Source organism: Procambarus clarkii, chromosome 60, assembly GCF_040958095.1.
Source record: "Procambarus clarkii isolate CNS0578487 chromosome 60, FALCON_Pclarkii_2.0, whole genome shotgun sequence".
Taxonomy (NCBI): Eukaryota; Metazoa; Arthropoda; class Malacostraca; order Decapoda; family Cambaridae; genus Procambarus; species Procambarus clarkii.
In genome coordinates this window covers 32,361,685-32,380,055 of record NC_091209.1, presented here as the reverse complement: position 1 = coordinate 32,380,055, position 18,371 = coordinate 32,361,685, and the positions used below count along the sequence as shown (strand labels likewise).

General features: G+C 40.9%; 2 protein-coding genes across 2 annotated transcripts; one reads left to right on the top strand and one right to left on the bottom strand.

Annotated features, from left to right (window-relative positions):
- Positions 1 to 11,208: 11,208 nt before the first annotated feature.
- On the top strand, positions 11,209 to 12,555 carry LOC123750725 (myb/SANT-like DNA-binding domain-containing protein 4). The gene is made up of 3 exons (XM_045732826.2): positions 11,209 to 11,482; positions 11,592 to 11,762; positions 12,509 to 12,555. Exons 1-3 carry the CDS (start codon positions 11,209 to 11,211, stop codon positions 12,553 to 12,555), a joined length of 492 nt encoding a protein of 163 aa, XP_045588782.2.
- Positions 12,556 to 13,240: 685 nt separating this feature from the next.
- On the bottom strand, positions 13,241 to 15,324 carry LOC123753808 (putative nuclease HARBI1). Its single transcript, XM_069307379.1, has 3 exons — positions 15,197 to 15,324; positions 14,144 to 14,394; positions 13,241 to 13,584 (listed from the first exon to the last, which is right to left on the bottom strand). The coding sequence occupies exons 1-3, from the start codon at positions 15,322 to 15,324 to the stop codon at positions 13,241 to 13,243; spliced, it is 723 nt and encodes a 240-aa protein (XP_069163480.1).
- Positions 15,325 to 18,371: the final 3,047 nt, after the last annotated feature.

Here is an 18,371-nt window from a genome sequence, read left to right as displayed (position 1 = left end):
TAATTAATAGGGTGGGGGCCCTGGGGGATCTCTTTACTAGAATGGAATATTCCATCCCCCCAGCCTTTGCCACAGGTCCTGTAGGTCTTCTAAGCAACTTTAGAGAACTATTCTCTAACGAAATAGAGAATTACATGAATTCTCTGGCGGGTCATGGCAATTTTACTTCATCATTCAAAATCCTCCTTGAAGTGAAGGTTACACTTTTAAAACAACGTCTCACAGAAGATGATGACTATAGGGAACACTTCATAACGACACCTGCTAGGCTGGTAACTCTTGAGGAGGTGGGTGATGTTATTGATAGCTGGGTGGGTTATATGATTACACGTCTGGAGGATCTCCTTTCAGAAACAGAGGGGAGTGGTTATATATTATTTAATGTTGATTTCCTCAAAATCGTTATCTGTAATGGTAGTGTAAGGTCAGTTTTGGGGGATTATGTCCCTTATCCTCCCTTTTAAGGGGGCGACATGAGGTCTTTAACCCAAACCCCAATGGTAACAATGGAACATGCATTATCCAATGCATTGCCGCTTTTCGGGCATCACAACAAGGATGGAAATGGAAACGTATAGGAAGACTTGTAGAGTCTCACTCTAGGGTTAGGAAAATGGTCAAATACGAGCAATTATCTTTCCCTCTCTCATGGGAGGATATCTCTAAATTGGAAAATAGGAATAAACTCTCCATTTTTTTGTATTCAATTCACAAACATACAGACGCTGCCTATCACGTCTCTCTTTGTCGTCGAGGTAGCAGACAGTACTCAGACATAGTTCCATTATTATTATTGGGGGAGTCTCATGTAAGTCTTATTAAAGACTTAAATAAGTTTTTGCGGAACTTTACCCGCAGCCACAGGCGAAAGACAGTCTTCTGTAGAAGCTGTCTTTCTGAATATCAAAATTCTAGTGAGCTGTCTCACCATTCTGTTTCCTGTGACATCACGCAGAAAATGATTTATCCCCAGGAGGGGTGTTACGAACCCGGATCCAACGTCCGAGCCCGGAGCAGTGACGACCGCGCCATCTGTGGGTGAGCTCCCGAAACCCCCTCCAAACGGACGACGACACCTGGTGAGGACGGCGTGTACTGGCCTCGAGGGCCAGTTTCCAGTCCGGTTCAGCACTCAACACAGCCGCTGCTGACCTCTGGTGAGGTGGTGCTCAGACTACAACGCCATCTATGAAGTGGATGTGTCGGGCGTTTGTGTCTGAGCCTGTAAGTGAGGTGTTTTAGTGTCCCAGTTATTGATGACGTGTCTGCTTACAGAGTCGACCTGGGACTGCTGTGATGGAAGTTGAGTCAGTCTACCCAAGGCAGCCGTCTCCATACCTTGTGCTTTGCTGCAGCAGCTGTGAAGTCGTCCCCCGGAAGAACACTGTGGTGTTACCCTGCCAGTGGAGTGGCAGTAGAAGGATTACCCGGGACCGACTGCTGGAGACGATTATCCACTGGGGTATTGAGGACAGGAGAGTGATTGGTGGTATCACACGAGGCTCCTGTCTAGGGCGTTACCCTAATATCGCCCGTGGAGTGGCCTGACCAGCCTTGCTGATCCGGAACCTGCCAGTAGACCTGCTGGACGTGTGGTTGACGGCCTCCACGGCGGTGCCCCCAGTGGACCTGTGTTTTGGCTGACCTGTGGCCAGGGTAGGCTCAACTTCTCAGAAGAATTCGTCAAGGGACCACGAAAGCACCGAGGACTCAGCACCGAGAGCTTTGCACCAGAGTCTTCAGCAGAAGACAACGATTGTGAATAATCCCCCTGTATAGTGTTTATACCCCTCCCCCTGTGCACTCTTTTCTATATTATTTATATGGTGATGGTAAATTATAATCTTAAGTTCTTAACTTTCTTTCCCTGTCCCCTTTAAGTTTCTTGCGTCACGGATCTCATCCCTTGAAAGCCACTACTGGCTTGGGGTCGGATACAACTTCCTCTAACAACAGCAGAGTAAGAACCCCGTTGCGTCCCGAGAGGGCCGTAACAAGGGGGACACCCTTCATTTTAAAAATACAGGGAAAGGTTACCCCCCTTCCCATGTAGCTTATTTCGATTTCGAGAGTGTCCTAAGCACTGAGGATTGTCTAGGTTCTGTTACAGCCATACATAGGCCTATAGCATACAGCTATATAATTGTTGATAGGAACCACTCTGTCATTGATAAATTTACTTATTTTGGGGGGGACAGCGTCACTCATTTCATGGAGCGAGTTGCCACCAAATGGGAAATTATCAGATCCACTCTACCCAAATATGAAATAGACATGTCTCTTGAGGATATGGTTCATTTTAGGAGACAGACTCACTGTCAGTTTTGTGAGGAGGTATTTACACCCACCAATTTCAAGGTTCAACATCATGATCACCTTAGGAAAAAACTCAATTATATTGGAGCTCTATGTAATTACTGCAACCTCCGCCACAAGAATGCTCTAGAGAGTTTAGTCCTAATTGCACACAATATGTCTTATGACATGGGCTTAATTTTGAGGGAGTTTGCCATGGGTTCAAATATTAAGAGCAATATCCTCATGAGGCAGGGGACTAAATATCTTAAGGTAGAAATAGGCAACCTTAAATTTCTTGATTCACTGGCTTTTGTTACGGGCAGTCTTTCGTCCCTAGCAAAAACCCACATTGATTCAGGCAGCCCCTTAACATTCACTCACTCAATGATAGAAGGTTTACCCGAAGAGAGTCACCACCTACTCTTAAAGGGTAAGCAGTTTTTCCCTTATGAATATGCCACAAAAATCAGCTGCTTTAATGATACAACACTCCCCCCTATTGAAATGTTTTACAGCTCCCTAAACAAATCAACCATCACTTTGGAAGAATATAGACATTCTAAATTAGTATAGGAGGCTACAGGATGTGAGTCATTAAAGAATTATCTCCTTATTTATTTAAGGTGTGATGTCGGTTTACTGGCTGACATTTTTACTCACCATAGGGTAATTCTAAATTATATATTTTCCTCAGAGATGACTCACTACTGTAGCCTTCCGGGTTACTCCTATGATTGCTTCTTGAAAAGTAGCAAAATATCGTTGGAGTTAAGTGCAGATGTGACGTTGCACAATCTCATATCACAAAACATACGAGGGGGTTTTACAACTGCAGTTAGGAGTTATGCCAGAGCTAACAACCGCTATGTCAACCCATCTTTTAACCCCCAGGAGGATAGGTCTTCTTTCTTACTATACTTAGACTTCAACTCCCTTTACGGGAGTTGTATGACTAAGAAATTACCCTATGGTGGTCTAAGAAGGTTGTCATCTGATGAGATGAACTCCTTCATTAGCGAAGGGAAGATATTGACAGAACAGCCATTCTCTTCTAACAAAGGGTACTGGCTATTAATTGACACCAAACACATAAGACCTGAAATAGCTAGACTAACAGACGATCTACCCCCTTTGTTTACACCATAGGGGAATAAGTATGGAGGATATCTCACCATTTAGTAGGGGACTTCTGGAATCAAATAACATTACAAACCTCCCTAAAAATAATATTAAGTTGGTAGGGGATCATCTCCCCAAGAAACATTATTTCATATCTCTACACTTCTTACAGTTATTTATTGAGATAGGTCTTGAAGTACGTGCTATTCATGCCATTTATGAGTTCCGCCAGTCTGATTTTATGGCAGAATTTGTTAACACCAACGTTAACAATAGAAATGCTTCCACCAGTAACGATAGGAAAACACTCTTCAAATTACTGACGAACAGTGTTTTTGGTAAAACACTACTGAACCCAGCCCGTTATGCCATTGACACCAAACTAGTGACTTCAGCTAAGGTCTTTTTACGAGAGGTGAAGAATCCTCGCTTTAAACGTATGGTCCATTAAGGAGACAATAAATTATTGTCTGTCAGTTCCAGACCATTCATTAAAATTACTCATCCTAATTACATTGGGTTCCAGATTCTTAAGCTAGCAAAATACAGTTTGTACCATTTTTGGTACAGGGTACTTAAGAACCACTATTCAGATAGGGCAGCACTGATATACAGCGATACAGACAGCTTCATCTTCAGTTTAATGACTGAAGATGTCTTTAACGAGATGGGGAAAGAACCCCTTAGATCATGGATCGATACCAGTAACTTCCCTGAAACTCACCCCTTGTATGATCCTTCTAAAAAGGGTGTTTTAGGTCTTTTAAAGTCAGAGGTTTTAGATAGACACATCCTTGAAGTTGTAGCTCTCAAGCCCAAAATGTAGAGTTTGCTGTTGCACAACAATTCAAATTCCATTACCGCTAAGGGTATCCCCCGCGCTGTGCAAAGATCTTTAACTCATAGACATTTTAAAGAAACCCTTCACAGTAATGCAGTAGTAAATACTTTCCAATACTACCAAATTAGGAATTAAGGAGGGCAAATGGTCGCCATCCATAATACTAAGAGGGGTTTAAGTGCATTTGATGATAAACGCTATTACCTAAATAAATACAAAAGCCTAGGCTATGGTCATCCAGACATACCACCTGAGCCCCACCCATCCACCTCAACCCAAGGGGTGACCGCTGGAAGTGAAAGTGATGACATCATCGAGCCACAAGGGGAGGAAGGGCGACACCCTTCCAGTGAGAGTGAACGCTATGACGACAGTAGCCCCGTAGGAGAGGAAGAAGAACCACAACACCTCTTTCTCCCTCTGGATGATGACTCATCGTCATCATCACCCCAGGAGGGGGAGGAAGACCCCACAACAGACCTGTGGGCACGGAGGAGGGGTCTAGTTAGACAATATTATGGGGGGGTGGGAATTAGATTACGACTGCGTTTAAGCCACTATGTACTTTTGTTAATATATTGTATAAAACAAGTGTTATTTCTTTTCACCCACTTTTATTTTGATTATATATATCCTATATAGCTCCGGACATATATGCACATAGTCCTGGAGGGGCCATTCAGACTAGTTCGAATAAATATATCCTTAATTAGTCCTATATAACGACATAGTGTTTAAACGGAGATACCCAGTGTAAGTGAAATATGGCGGGGACGCACCGTAGACTACAATTTGAGGTGGGTCTATCTGTCACCCCGCCTCTGATTCCATTGTCTGATAAGTGGGCCTATCTGGCTCCCCGCCTCTGATTCCATTGTCTGATAAGTACCTCCCATTGTTTGTTAAGTGCCCCTATCTGGCTCAGAATATACTACTGACGCGGGTACGAAATGAATGCCTGAGGCCTCCAGTGATGGTCCACCATTTTAAATTCCCTGCATGCCCCAGGGCCGTGCGGAGCTTCAGTTTCAAGGCAGCAACCATGTCTGACGCATTGTCTATGAGCTCCCGGTCCACGGTCAGCTGCGGTCCAGCAAAACGACTCCAAAACCAAAACCACTGGTGTACTTGTGTGGGAGGATTGTGAGACTTTTGTTCCACAAATTTCAACATTTGATGATAACGATGCTGGTGAGACATCTTTATTCCTCTATACAGGTGATGATAAGGCTTAAATAAATTATTTTATGGAATATTTTGATCAGTAATTCATGGACCATCTCGTTGCAGAGACGAACAGATACACTCACGTTCTCATTGACTCTGGCATTTTACCTGCCTCTCGCATGACACCTTGGAAAGACATGACAAATGAGGAAATGCAAGTGATTTTAGCATTCTGCATGATAATGGGGCATTCAGATGAACACATCATCCAAATTATTGGAGTAAAGAAGACAGCCTTGTTCCATCTCCCGTGTTCAACAAGTACATGTCACGTGATAGGTTCGTGCTGCTTCTCATGTGCCTGCACTTTGAGAACAATGATATTGAAGATAGACGTGACAGGCTGTGGAAAGTGTGGAAGATATTTAGTGATATGAGAGGAAAGTTCCGTGGACAGGATCAGTTGTGGATATTCTGTGCAGGTACAGAAAGTTGTACCAGGACAGAATGTCGTGATTGGTGAATCGCTAGTCCTCTTCAAGGGACGACTGGCGTTCAAGCAGTACAGTCCATTTAAGCGGCATCGGTTTGGGCTCAAGTTTTTCGTGCTATGTGACTGCGAAACTGGTATTGTCATGTACACAATACTGTATTCAGGTACTGACGTTGACATACTAGGTCAAGATATTCACGGATTTTCAGGCACGTCACAGGGTTTTCACGTGTCATGAGAACACTTATGGAACCATTGCTGAACAAGTTAGCATATCCTGTTCCCTGACAACTATTATACCAGCCCCTTGCTAACCAGAATCCTCCTTGACCACAACACCGGCGTATATGACACTGTCAAGGCCTTCAGGACGGAAATGCCAGTGTTTAACATTGGTATTGCAGTGGGTGATTGCCAGCTGCGACAGTGTGAAAAAATGTTATCAGTGTGCTGGAGATACAGACGCGAGGTAAATATGTTGACCACTATTCACACCGGTTCCATGTTGGACAGTGGCAAAGTGCACTTTGCAACACGGTTCCCAATATATAAACCTGATTGTGTCATTGACTACAACATAAACATGCGGCTAGTTGATAAATGTGACATGATACTTGGTGCCGTCAAGTGCGTCAGAATTATGTGAAGTTGACGATGAATTTCTTTTTCCCTCATTGACGTTGCAGTGCTCAACTGTTTCAACATGTATCTCGTGAAATAAGGCAAGAGACCCCCATTACGTACATTCAGTGTTGCTCTAGTGTCCCAACCTCTCGTAAAGTATGGGTGAAGGGCTGTGTTGCCACATGTGGGGTGCCAGCAACAATGCCTCACGCAGTTCCTGACAGACTCAGGAGTAATGAGCACCTTGCTGTACTCAAGCTGGGTTATATGCCAGGCACAGGCTAACGGGACAAGGGTAAACGTGCTTGCGAAGTTTGCAAGAACACACAACGTAGGGTACACAAGTGAAGATGCATCTGCACCTGGTGCTTTGAGTGCAAACTTCCCCTATGCCCCGTTGACTGCTTCACTGATTATCACACTCGTGGAGTTCCAAGTGTATTGATAGGGGATGTATATAGTGTGTGATAGTGTACAGTGTGTAAATATGTTATAAATGTACATAATTGAACATGAAATATTGTAAATATGAAAAATGTTTGTGGACACATTTGTTATGCATGTAACACAGTGTCTTGGAACAGTACGGATGTTCTACTGCCAGAATATTGTATATGTGTTCAATATACATAGGATTAGCAAGAAAAAATAATATAAATGCATTTGTAATTGTGCAGAAAAAATGCCCCTCCATCGTATGATATATACCTACGAGATCCCTGAGGCGCATTGTGCACCATCCGTCGAGATCCTCAAGGCTCATTGCGCACCACCCATCAAGAGCATCAAAGTGCATTGCACAGTACAGTTGTTAAGGGGGAGACAAGATTTAAAAACCGTTTTTAATGGTTTATAAGGGAGGGGGGGGACCCGGGTCACTCGGCGGTTGCTGGTGCAGCTGTGCGGGAACCTGAAATTTGCTATGATAGTAGCAAACCCGCTGGGCAGGGTTTGGCTTCGGAGGATGTTCTAGTTTCCTCAGGACAGCCCCTTTCACCGCTCTTGCGACCACTGGGTTAGTCCCCTGGGGTCCTTATATCGGTTGCTGTGTCTCTGGCTTCCTCTTGGGGTTTTCGGGGTTTGGTGGATGGCGCCATCCCCTTTCCTTGCTCGATGTGTTCACGGACGCCTCGTCTCTTGACTGGGGCTTAGTGACCAGCGCTCACCATGCCACGTATCATTCCTCTATCCACGGAGTGGACAGTCGATACCAGCTCCTTCCACTTTCTTTGTCGGACATTCTGGCGCCCAGAGGTGGACCTCCTTGCGTCGACGCGATCTCGGCATCTCCCATTATCTGTGGCGCTGTTCCCCCTTGCCTACGAGGCTATCGCGGTGGACGCTTTCCGGTAGGACTTGTTGAGGTGGGGGTCCTAATACCTTTCTTTCCCGGTCCAGCTGCTGCTCCGTGTTCTGGCTCGACCTTAATTCTATCAGCGGAGAGGGAATAACCTGATAACTAGATAAATTAAGCATTAAAAGAATTATATATTCTATAAAATTTAAGTCTTTGTAATAATAGTTATAAGAGGGTAAATTACATATAATTGAACCAATAATATAATAAAGAAATATTTAGTAACTTGTATACAATTATAAATCAAAATTTAAATATGGTTAGGGTATATGGCTTGGTAAGGCTTGGTCACTCATGTGTTACTCTCAGTAAGGCTTGGTCACTGATGTGTTACTCTCAGTAAGGCTTAGTCACTCATGTGTTACTCTCAGTAAGGCTTGGTCACTGATGTGTTACTCTCAGTAAGGCTTAGTCACTCATGTGTTACTCTCAGTAAGGCTTGGTCACTCATGTGTTACTCTCAGTAAGGCTTTGTCACTGATGTGTTACTCTCAGTAAGGCTTAGTCACTGATGTGTTACTCTCAGTAAGGCTTGGTCACTCATGTGTTACTCTTAGTAAGGCTTGGTCACTCATGTGTTACTCTCAGTAAGGCTTGGTCACTCATGTGTTACTCTCAGTAAGGCTTGGTCACTCATGTGTTACTCTCAGTAAGGCTTGGTCACTCATGTGTTACTCTCAGTAAGGCTTGGTCACTCATGTGTTACTCTCAGTAAGGCTTGGTCACTCGTGTGTTACTCTCAGTAAGGCTTGGTCACTCATGTGTTACTCTCAGTAAGGCTAGGTCACTCATGTGTTACTCTCAGTAAGGCTTGGTCACTCATGTGTTACTCTCAGTAAGGCTTGGTCACTCATGTGTTACTGTCAGTAAGGCTTGGTCACTCATGTGTTACTCTCAGTAAGGCTTGGTCACTCATGTGTTACTCTCAACAATAACATTGGAAGTTCGCTGACTTCCAGTTCTGTCACAATCAACAAAGAAAGCCAGTAATTGTTGGACACTTTTTATTTCATGTCTTTTGCCTGTTCTTTCTTACCAATGATCGTTCTATTCCTGGTGTAGCACTGCTTGATTAGATTTAGGTTTTGTTTGTGAATATGATGCAGTCTGTAGAGGAGGATCATCGCTGCTTGGTATGACACTCATTAATATAATATGATGCAGTCTGTAGAGGAGGATCAACGCTGCTTGGTAAGACACTCATTAATATAATATGATGCAGTCTGTAGAGGAGGATCAACGCTGCTTGGTAAGACACTCATTAATATAATATGATGCTGTCTGTAGAGGAGGATCAACGCTGCTTGGTAAGGCACTCATTAATATAAAGATTGGTTTTATATTTGTAGCTGATTGAATGAGGTCTTACTTATCATTGGGATAAGCTAGTTTAGTGAGCTTCTGCCTGGTGCTGTGGTGATTGTTTTTATCTATTCTGATAGATTTAATAGTACAGTATCAGTAAAGTTTATCTCTGATGTAATCAGTTGATGGGCTACACTCGAAAAGTTTTGACCTTCTTGTTCTTAAGGCAGTTCAGTAGAGCTGATGATGAGCAAATGATGGAGTTTTTGTTAATACTGTTGTCTGGAGAGCCTGAAACACTTATAAATTCAGTACTACCTACCTAACTACACATGCTGTAGTTAGGTATATTAATGGGTTATAAGGCAGTCCAAACAGGGTATAAGTATGGAATACTATAACTCTCATACTGGGTGGGGTGGATATTATGAGGGACTGGTGGCTCATAACAGTTGTCACTAACCTGTGTTGGTGAGTGTATTAATAATTATCACTTTCGCACTCCGATGTCGTTTTCCAGTGACATCCGTTTTTCTCCTGGGCCGTCTCGGATGACGCGGTCTGAAATCACCCATTAAAATATTTGTTAAAAATTACAATTTTAACTGATCAATCTGGGTGTGGTTTCAAAATGAGCGCCTTTAGATTGCACACAATTTGATGACAAAATGAAAGACGTCACATGAAAATTGATGTCAGAACACTGGAAAGATATAAATAATTTTGTCGTGATTGAGCGTTAAAAGTGTCCAAAAGTTAAAATATTTGTTAAAGTTTATTTATTGTTTTATTATTATGGGATTAGTTTTAAAATATGCGTCTTTAGATTGCGCACAATTTGATACCAAAATGAAAGACGTAACACGAAAATTGATGTCAGAACACTGGAAAAAATATTTAGTATTCTAGTATTTCTTTTGTTTTTGGCTATGATGAATTGTTCTAAAATTAATGGTAATTCCTGTACTGTAGTGTATAGGCCACTCCACATCCCCCTTATCCCCCCAGGTGGTCCCTCCCAACGCTCCCCTCTCTCCCGACACAACCCACCCCACCCCACCCCCGACTACACCATGCGCCTCGAGCCACAGCCGTATGGGATTAATACGGTACGGCCCGCGGCCTGGACCTAGATTCAGGAAGCTCTGTGTATTTCTTCGTAAGTGGGTTTGCTACGAAGGTTCCTAAGTGCGCCCTAAGAAGATGCTTAGGTGCGATTCAATAAGGTCCACTTAGGAAGATATTTGGGTTTTGGGTCTTGTTCACTTACATGCCGACAGGTCACTACTGTGTTTCGTTTGGCCAATCAGAGGGACTTTTATAATTCTAACCTGACCAATCACGTTAATGCAATATCAGCTGTGTTATGTAAACATTGTGGTTCCTCGTGGTATTGTTGTCAGAAAAATCATCTGTTGCAAACTCTACCTACTATCAAGAAGAAGAAATGATCTGTGCATCCAGTCATGTGCCTGAAACAATCAAACACTATCTCCTTCACTGTTTTCGACATCGTAGTGCCAGAGTAAACAAAATAAAAATAGCGCACTTAAAATAACCTTTACCATCGTGTATATTACTAGGTCACATCTCGTTACATGAAAATTATCCAATAATCAAAGCACTGGCTAAATATCTCCAGTGACCAACAAAGTGGCCACATTTGACCTGTGCCACATTCATAGTTGGCGCAACCAACAGGCAAACACAGAAAACAAGTGTCTGGCCGCAGCACCAAGGATTAGCTGACGCCAGCACAAAACCACCCCGTCCTACAGTGCGGCGTCTCCCTCTTACACGCCTCTGTTCATTCACTTTATCTACAGTACAAGACATCAAACACTTTTGAAACCTAGTCATTCTCAACATTAACGCGTCTCCTAACATTTGTACTCGTGCAGTCATCGAGAGAATAGAAACTTCACGCAAACTACACCTACCATCAAGAACCCAAAAAAACATACTACATCCTCTTAGTATTCATAAATAAATAAGACAAAGAAAATGTCTGGGATAAAAAGGAAAGCAAACTTCAGTGAAGAGGAGCTGACAGTTCTCGTTGATGAGGTTAAGAAGAGAGAAAGCATAATTTTTGGGAAGCTATCAAGACAAGTCACTACCCATGATAAACACTGTGCCTGGAGCCAAGTAGCTGTTGCTGTAAGTGGTGTTGGTCTCTGCTCAAGACAACAAGCCGATGTTCGCAAGAAATTTCAGGATCTTAAATCTTCAGTCAAGAAAAAATTGGCAGAAAATGCCCGGGAAATGAGAAAAACTGGTGAGTTAAATCTCTAGTACAGTCTCTAGTACGCATACAAGAAAAAAACAAATGACTGCAGAACATAATACAACACAACAAGTGTTAATGCTGCATGAAAATCTTATAGATGTTGTACATAAAGTGCCAGCAGCCTTAAAGGACGTGGCTGCAGAAGTACATGAAGGGAACAAGTCCCTAAAGGAGGTGGCAAAAGCAGTAGATGTAGGAAACAAGTCTTTCAAGGAGGTGGTTAAAGAAGTACAAGACTTAAACAAATCCCTCAAGGATATATCCAAAGGTATATGGGAGTTGGTAGAATGTATGAAAAATAATCAGGCACTATGAAATTTATTTAAATCTTTCTAATTATAATCTCTAAAAATAGGATAAGAAATTATAATATTTTGTAATACCAATTTTAAATAAGAACAATATTGAAACATTAAAATGTAACAATTATTCATATCATTAATTTGGCTATGACTTGCATAGTATATAGTGTAATTTAATAACCAATCTACCTCATATAGTCAACTGATGTTTGGTGAAAATATTTACATGTTTTTTGTATTAAAGAATGTTTATCAATTGCTAGGTTTAATTGTTGAGAGTTCAAAGTGGTGACAATATGAAAAAAAACACCAGAATAAGAAACATTTTTATTGGCAAAAAGATTAATGGCAAAGATATAATTATTTTATCACATCCCTAATATATGTTTCACCTCAAATTGGTCTAAGGGCAACATATTGATGGCCTATATCATTGTTTTGTGTATATCATTTAAACAAAATTATATTTAATTTTTCCCTTACATGTAAGGTATATTATACACTGTACTGTATTGAAAGCAACATTATTTTATAATTAAAATAATTCAATTTTAAGGCCAATGCTGTGTGTACACAGCATTGGCTAACAAACACTAGTAGTTATTTTACAAACCAAAAATTTACCCAGCCATATTATGTACCACATTTCTTAGTGTCTATGAATAAATATTTATTGATATATTTTTCACACAAATTTTTGGTCTTTTGTCAGATGCATATATTTCTCCTCAGGTATCTGACTTTCCATATAAAGTATAGCAGCATACATAATATTTCCAAATCAGCAGGTACATGTATGTAACAGTTTGTTTGTATATTTATGTTTCACTTACATATACAGTATGTGCTATTGAATTTAAAAGGTAAAAATTGATAGGATAACTTACAAATAAATCTATGAATCAAATTATAAATGTTTTTGATTTCCCTTATTGATAAATTCTTGAGTTACTGTACTTGTATTTTTATACAAAAGTTCCATTATGGAGTGTTTTCAATTACATGTTTTACTTTGTTATATAAGTATGATTTGAAATAAAAATTTATGAGAAATTATTCCTTACTACTTCCCTTCTTTGTGTGTGCCCATTTTCCAACCCGTTCTCGCAAATTCGTAAAGTCAATATTGACTTATTAACTACGTGCATAGGTGATATACTAAACATAATAGATACCCCTTAAAAAGATTCATAGAAAACACTGACCTTACCTAACCTTGTTAGTATCTTAAGATAAGCATCTTATTGCTTCGTAATTACAATTATTACTTAACTTATACCTATTATAGGTTAGGTAATAATTGTAATTACGAAGCAATAAGATGCTTATCTTAAGATACTAACAAGGTTAGGTAAGGTCGGTGTTTTCTATGAATCTTTTTAAGGGTATCTATTATGTTTAGTATGTCACCTATGCACATATTTAATAAGTCAATATTGACTTATTAAATTTGCGAGAACGGGTTGCCATTTTCATGTGCTCCACCTTCATCATTTTCATTCATTATAAAGTCACCATCAATGATCTCTTCAAGAGGTATTCTTTGCTCAATGCAATAATTGTGCAACAACATACATGCAACTGAAATCTTTGCACATTTATCTGGTTCATATTGAAGACTACCACCAGAACTGTGGAGACACCTAAACCGAGATTTTAACACGCCAAAAGTTTTCTCGATTACCACTCTTGTTCTTGCATGGCTCCTGTTATACAGCTCTTCTGGAGGGTTTTCAGGGTTTGTGAAGGGTGTAAGTAAGTTGTGTTGCAAGGGATAGCCACTGTCACCTGCATAGATATTTAATTTATAAAATGTGCATACATCTTTAAAAATCACTCACTAATCCTAAACCCACACTTTCTTTCACACACTATTTGATTCTAGCATCTGAAGTGGTTGGTTACCTTCCTCTGTCATATGAATACCTCTTGCATTACATACATCATTCTCATTTAATGTTCAGAGGCATATAACTGACATATCAAAACAACCAAAATGTAATCCACTTCCTTCCATATTTAACTTAATCATCCACTTGTAATCTCTGGTACACCCATGACACATGATGTATATAAACACCAGTTTAAACACATTTCTGCTGATTTCCATTCAAAATTCTCACTTTCATTCTCCATATCAGGGCTAAAACACATTGTCATTTCTTTAATATAAAATCAACATGAATAAATTTCTTTATACTATTCATAATACAATAAGCTGTTACCATTCAATATTAAACAACTTTTATTTATAGACTGTATAGTGTATTTGTTGTGACTCGAAAAATAACAAATAGGCAACCTACTGTACTATATATGAAGGTCATATTTAAAATGCATATCTTACCTAGCAAATAAGCAATGCCAAATTCTCCTGCTTCAAATCTGATATGGAGTCTGCTGTTAGCCCATATGAAAGCATCATGAGTGCTTCCAGGGTATCTTGCACAGAAATCCATGATTACATTATCAGGATTTGACACAACTTGAATGTTCAAAGAGTGATATTGTTTTCTATTTACATATATGTTTTCTTCAACTTTTGGAGCTTTAATGGGGACATGGGTACAATCGATTGTTCCAATTACATTGGGAAACCTAGTGATATTATTAAATTTTAACTTAGTTTGTATAATTTCATTCATCTCTGTTGGCATTTTTATTTCTGCTAGTCCTTTTCTGTAGAGAGCTTCCGTCACTCCAGTTATTATTCTTGATACACTCGATTGACTGAGACCAGTTGAATCTCCAATAACACTTTGGAAACTTTCACTTGCATAAAATCTCAGAGCTACTAACAATGATGTATGGGCAGGAATGGTTGGGAGGATGAGGGGACTGGAGAATGGTGGGGAGGACTGGGAGACAGGGGAAGGTTGCTGTGGCTCAACAACGCACATGCATTGTTGAGCCACATCAACGCGTGGCCAAGTACAGCTAGTTAGGAATAATGTATATTGGATTAATCAGTTCCAAACCACAAAAATAAATACTGTATAGTTACACAATAATTAAATGGAATAAATGCTAACACACTACACTTTACCTGTACTTCTGAGAGTTGATGGCATATGTGGAAACTAGTGAGGCAGAGGAAGAGATATGTTCTTTGGCAGGGGAGTTCCCTAACATTAAAACTTCTGGAAGTTGTGCTTCTGATGTTCTTTCTCTTTTCTGTTTCCCTCATTACACTCACTGAATGCTTTCCTTATTGGTAACTTGTCCAAGGATGATTGTTTTTGCCTGTGCATTAAAATGTTTTTAAAGTGAGACATAGCACTGTCATTCAACAGATTTGTAACACAGTTTGTCAAGGTGATAATTTCAAGAAAAGGTTTGCACTTTCCCTAATTTTGCACACATTTATTTTAATAGAGAACTAGATTTAGGCATACCAAACTCTGTAACAAAAGCTGACACTCGTTTACCACTCTCATATTTAGCTATGAGTTCTTTCTTCATCTGTATCATGATTCTAACCATTTTTCTTTTTGCTAGGCTCATATTACAAACTTTCATAGGTGTCATGGTGACTTATTTACAATAAGAATATAAAAAATATCAAAGAGAAAAATGTAGTAGGATGTGCACTGAACAACAGCTATGGTGAAACTGATGCATCAGGGACGCGTGTTTACATCTGAATGCCGAGCAAACAGACGAATACCGAACATGAACACAGCGTCTGAATACCGAAAAGTGCGAATTATGAGCATTGCAAATACCGAGGCTCCTCTGTACAAAGAAATTATGCAAATATTATGTAATTTGTATCGGTAAATACATTACAGTATCGTAATATTACTTTTTGTTGTAAATTCTTCTAGCTTAACCAAATATTTTTTTTCCACAGGATAACAACCCAGAGGAATGTTCAGTGTGTTTTAACAATTATGATGACAATCAGCTACGGCCTCGCACACTGCCTTGCGGACACACATTCTGTTCCCAGTGTATTGACAATGCTATCAAGAATGGGCAGCTGACCTGCCCCAGCTGCCGTGCCTAGCATGCTGCCACAGCTGCTACTCAGTTTCCAATTAATTATGGTATGGAGGCCCTTATCAGAAAACTAAAAGGTATCGAGGTTGTATCAGAGAAAACGTTACCAGCAAAACCCATTAAAGCTCCTGTAAGAGGAATCAGCAAGAAGTTACATTCCATGGTGCAGGAGCAGAAGAGCATCATCAGCAGCCTCATTACTAGCTGTGAAGAGGTACTGTCCCAGCTGGGGGAGTACCGGGAGCAGCTGGGGGACTGGAAGACTCACCATCTCCAGCTCCAGGACAGACTCTATGCTCTGGTAGAGCAGAACAAGTCAGCAATGAAGCTCTTGGAACTGGAGGATACCAGTGTGGTGGATATGACAACACAAGAAGAGGAAGGGAAGACTCAGCTGCAGGCCATGTTGGGGAGCCTCGACACAGTCAACACAGCCCAGGAAGTATTCATGACCATCAATGAAGTTGACCAATGCAACATGGAGGTAGAAAATTGGCTCAGGAAGTGCCAGGAACTCTTCCCAGATGTCAAGACTGTCCACACCTCAGTGAAGGTACGTTGCTGAAGGTAACATTGTTCTCACCCAACTGTGTGTAGTATTGCCTCTATATAAACACTTTTGACATGGAGACACATCAAGATGAGAGTAGACTTTATATATAGGAAACGTTTTGCTCTAACACCTGAAACATTTTTATTAATAAAGTCAACTGTCATCTTGGTGTTTCTCTACACTGTGGTCAGTGTAGAGAAACACTACTTATATTGTCAAATTACTTTACTCAGTCTGATGCTTCATTGTAGTCCTGTTACTTTACTCAGTGTCTGATGCTTCATTATAGTCCAGTTACTTTACTCAGAGCATGATGCTTCATTATAGTCCAATTACTTTACTCAGAGCCTGATGGTTCATTATTGTCCAGTTACTTTACTCAGAGCCTGATGCTTCATTGTAGTCCAGTTACTTTACTCAGAGCATGATGCTTCATTGTAGTCCTGTTACTTTACTCAGAGCCTGATGGTTCATTATTGTCCAGTTACTTTACTCAGAGCCTGATGCTTCATTGTAGTTCAGTTACTTTACTCAGAGCCTGATGCTTCATTGTAGTTCAGTTACTTTACTCAGAGCCTGATGGTTCATTATTGTCCAGTTACTTTACTCAGAGCCTGATGCTTCATTGTAGTTCAGTTACTTTACTCAGAGCCTGATGCTTCATTATAGTCCAGGTTCCACATTAATGTTTGTGTTGGTAATGACAGGTGCAGGAGACCATCAGGGAGGCCCTGGAGATGATGACCACAGAGACAGGTGCCACAGCTGACCCCGTACACCTGGGAGACTCGGCCTCCACCATTAATGTTTTTGTTGGTAATGACAGGTGCAGGAGACCATCAGGGAGGCCCTGGAGATGATGACCACAGAGACAGGTACCACAGCTGACCCCGTACACCTGGGAGACTCGGCCTCCACCATTAATGTTTGTGTTGGTAATGACAGGTGCAGGAGACCATCAGGAAGGCCCTGCAGATGATGACCACAGAGACAGGTGCCACAGCTGACCCCGTACACCTGGGAGACTCGGCCTCCACCATTAATGTTTGTGTTGGTAATGACAGGTGTAGGAGACCATCACGGAGGCCCTGGAGATGATGACCACAGAGACAGGTGCCACAGCTGACCCCGTACACCTGGGAGACTCAGCCTCCAGCATCATGAATAAAGTTCAGGAAATCACTGGAGAGATCCCCGAGAAGCAATTAACAGTAAGTTTTTTATTTTCTCTCATAGGTTATATCACAAGATATTGAGTTGCATTTTGAAGAGAGGAAGCCTGTTCTTAGGTTTATTGGAGTTCCCCAAGGTCAACTACTGACTCTCCTTAACATACAATCCACAATAGTTGCCTAACTTCTGGATAAATATATTCTGGTAGGTGAACAGAGACACCAGGTGAAAGGAAACATGGGAATCATTTCTGTCCTGCGCGATGATTGAACCTGTGATCTTCTACTGAACCCGGTATCCTGGCCCCCTCACAAAGGCACAGAGAGCGGGTGACACTCCACCAACCTACCGGGAAAGCATCCAGGAAGACAGTGAACCAAAACAGACCACTGATGGGTTCGAAGAGACTGAAGCCTTGAAACTGCCAACAAACTTCTAAACAATGCCCGCACCAACCCCCTGCCAGTAGAGGGGGGCTGGAGCTACTGGGCCAGCACCAACCCCCTGCCAGTAGCAACCCGTTCTCGCAAATTTAATAAGTCAATATTGACTTATTAAATATGTGCATAGGTGACAAACTTAACATAATAGATACCCTTAAAAAGATTCATAGAAAACACCGACCTTACCTAACCTTGTTAGTATCTTAAGATAAGCATCTTATAGCTTCGTAATTACAATTATTACCTAACCTATAATAGGTATAGGTTAAGTAATAATTGTAATTACGAAGCTATAAGATGCTTATCTTAAGATACTAACAAGGTTAGGTAAGGTCGGTGTTTTCTATGAATCTTTTTAAGGGTATCTATTATGTTTAGTATATCACCTATGCACGTAGTTAATA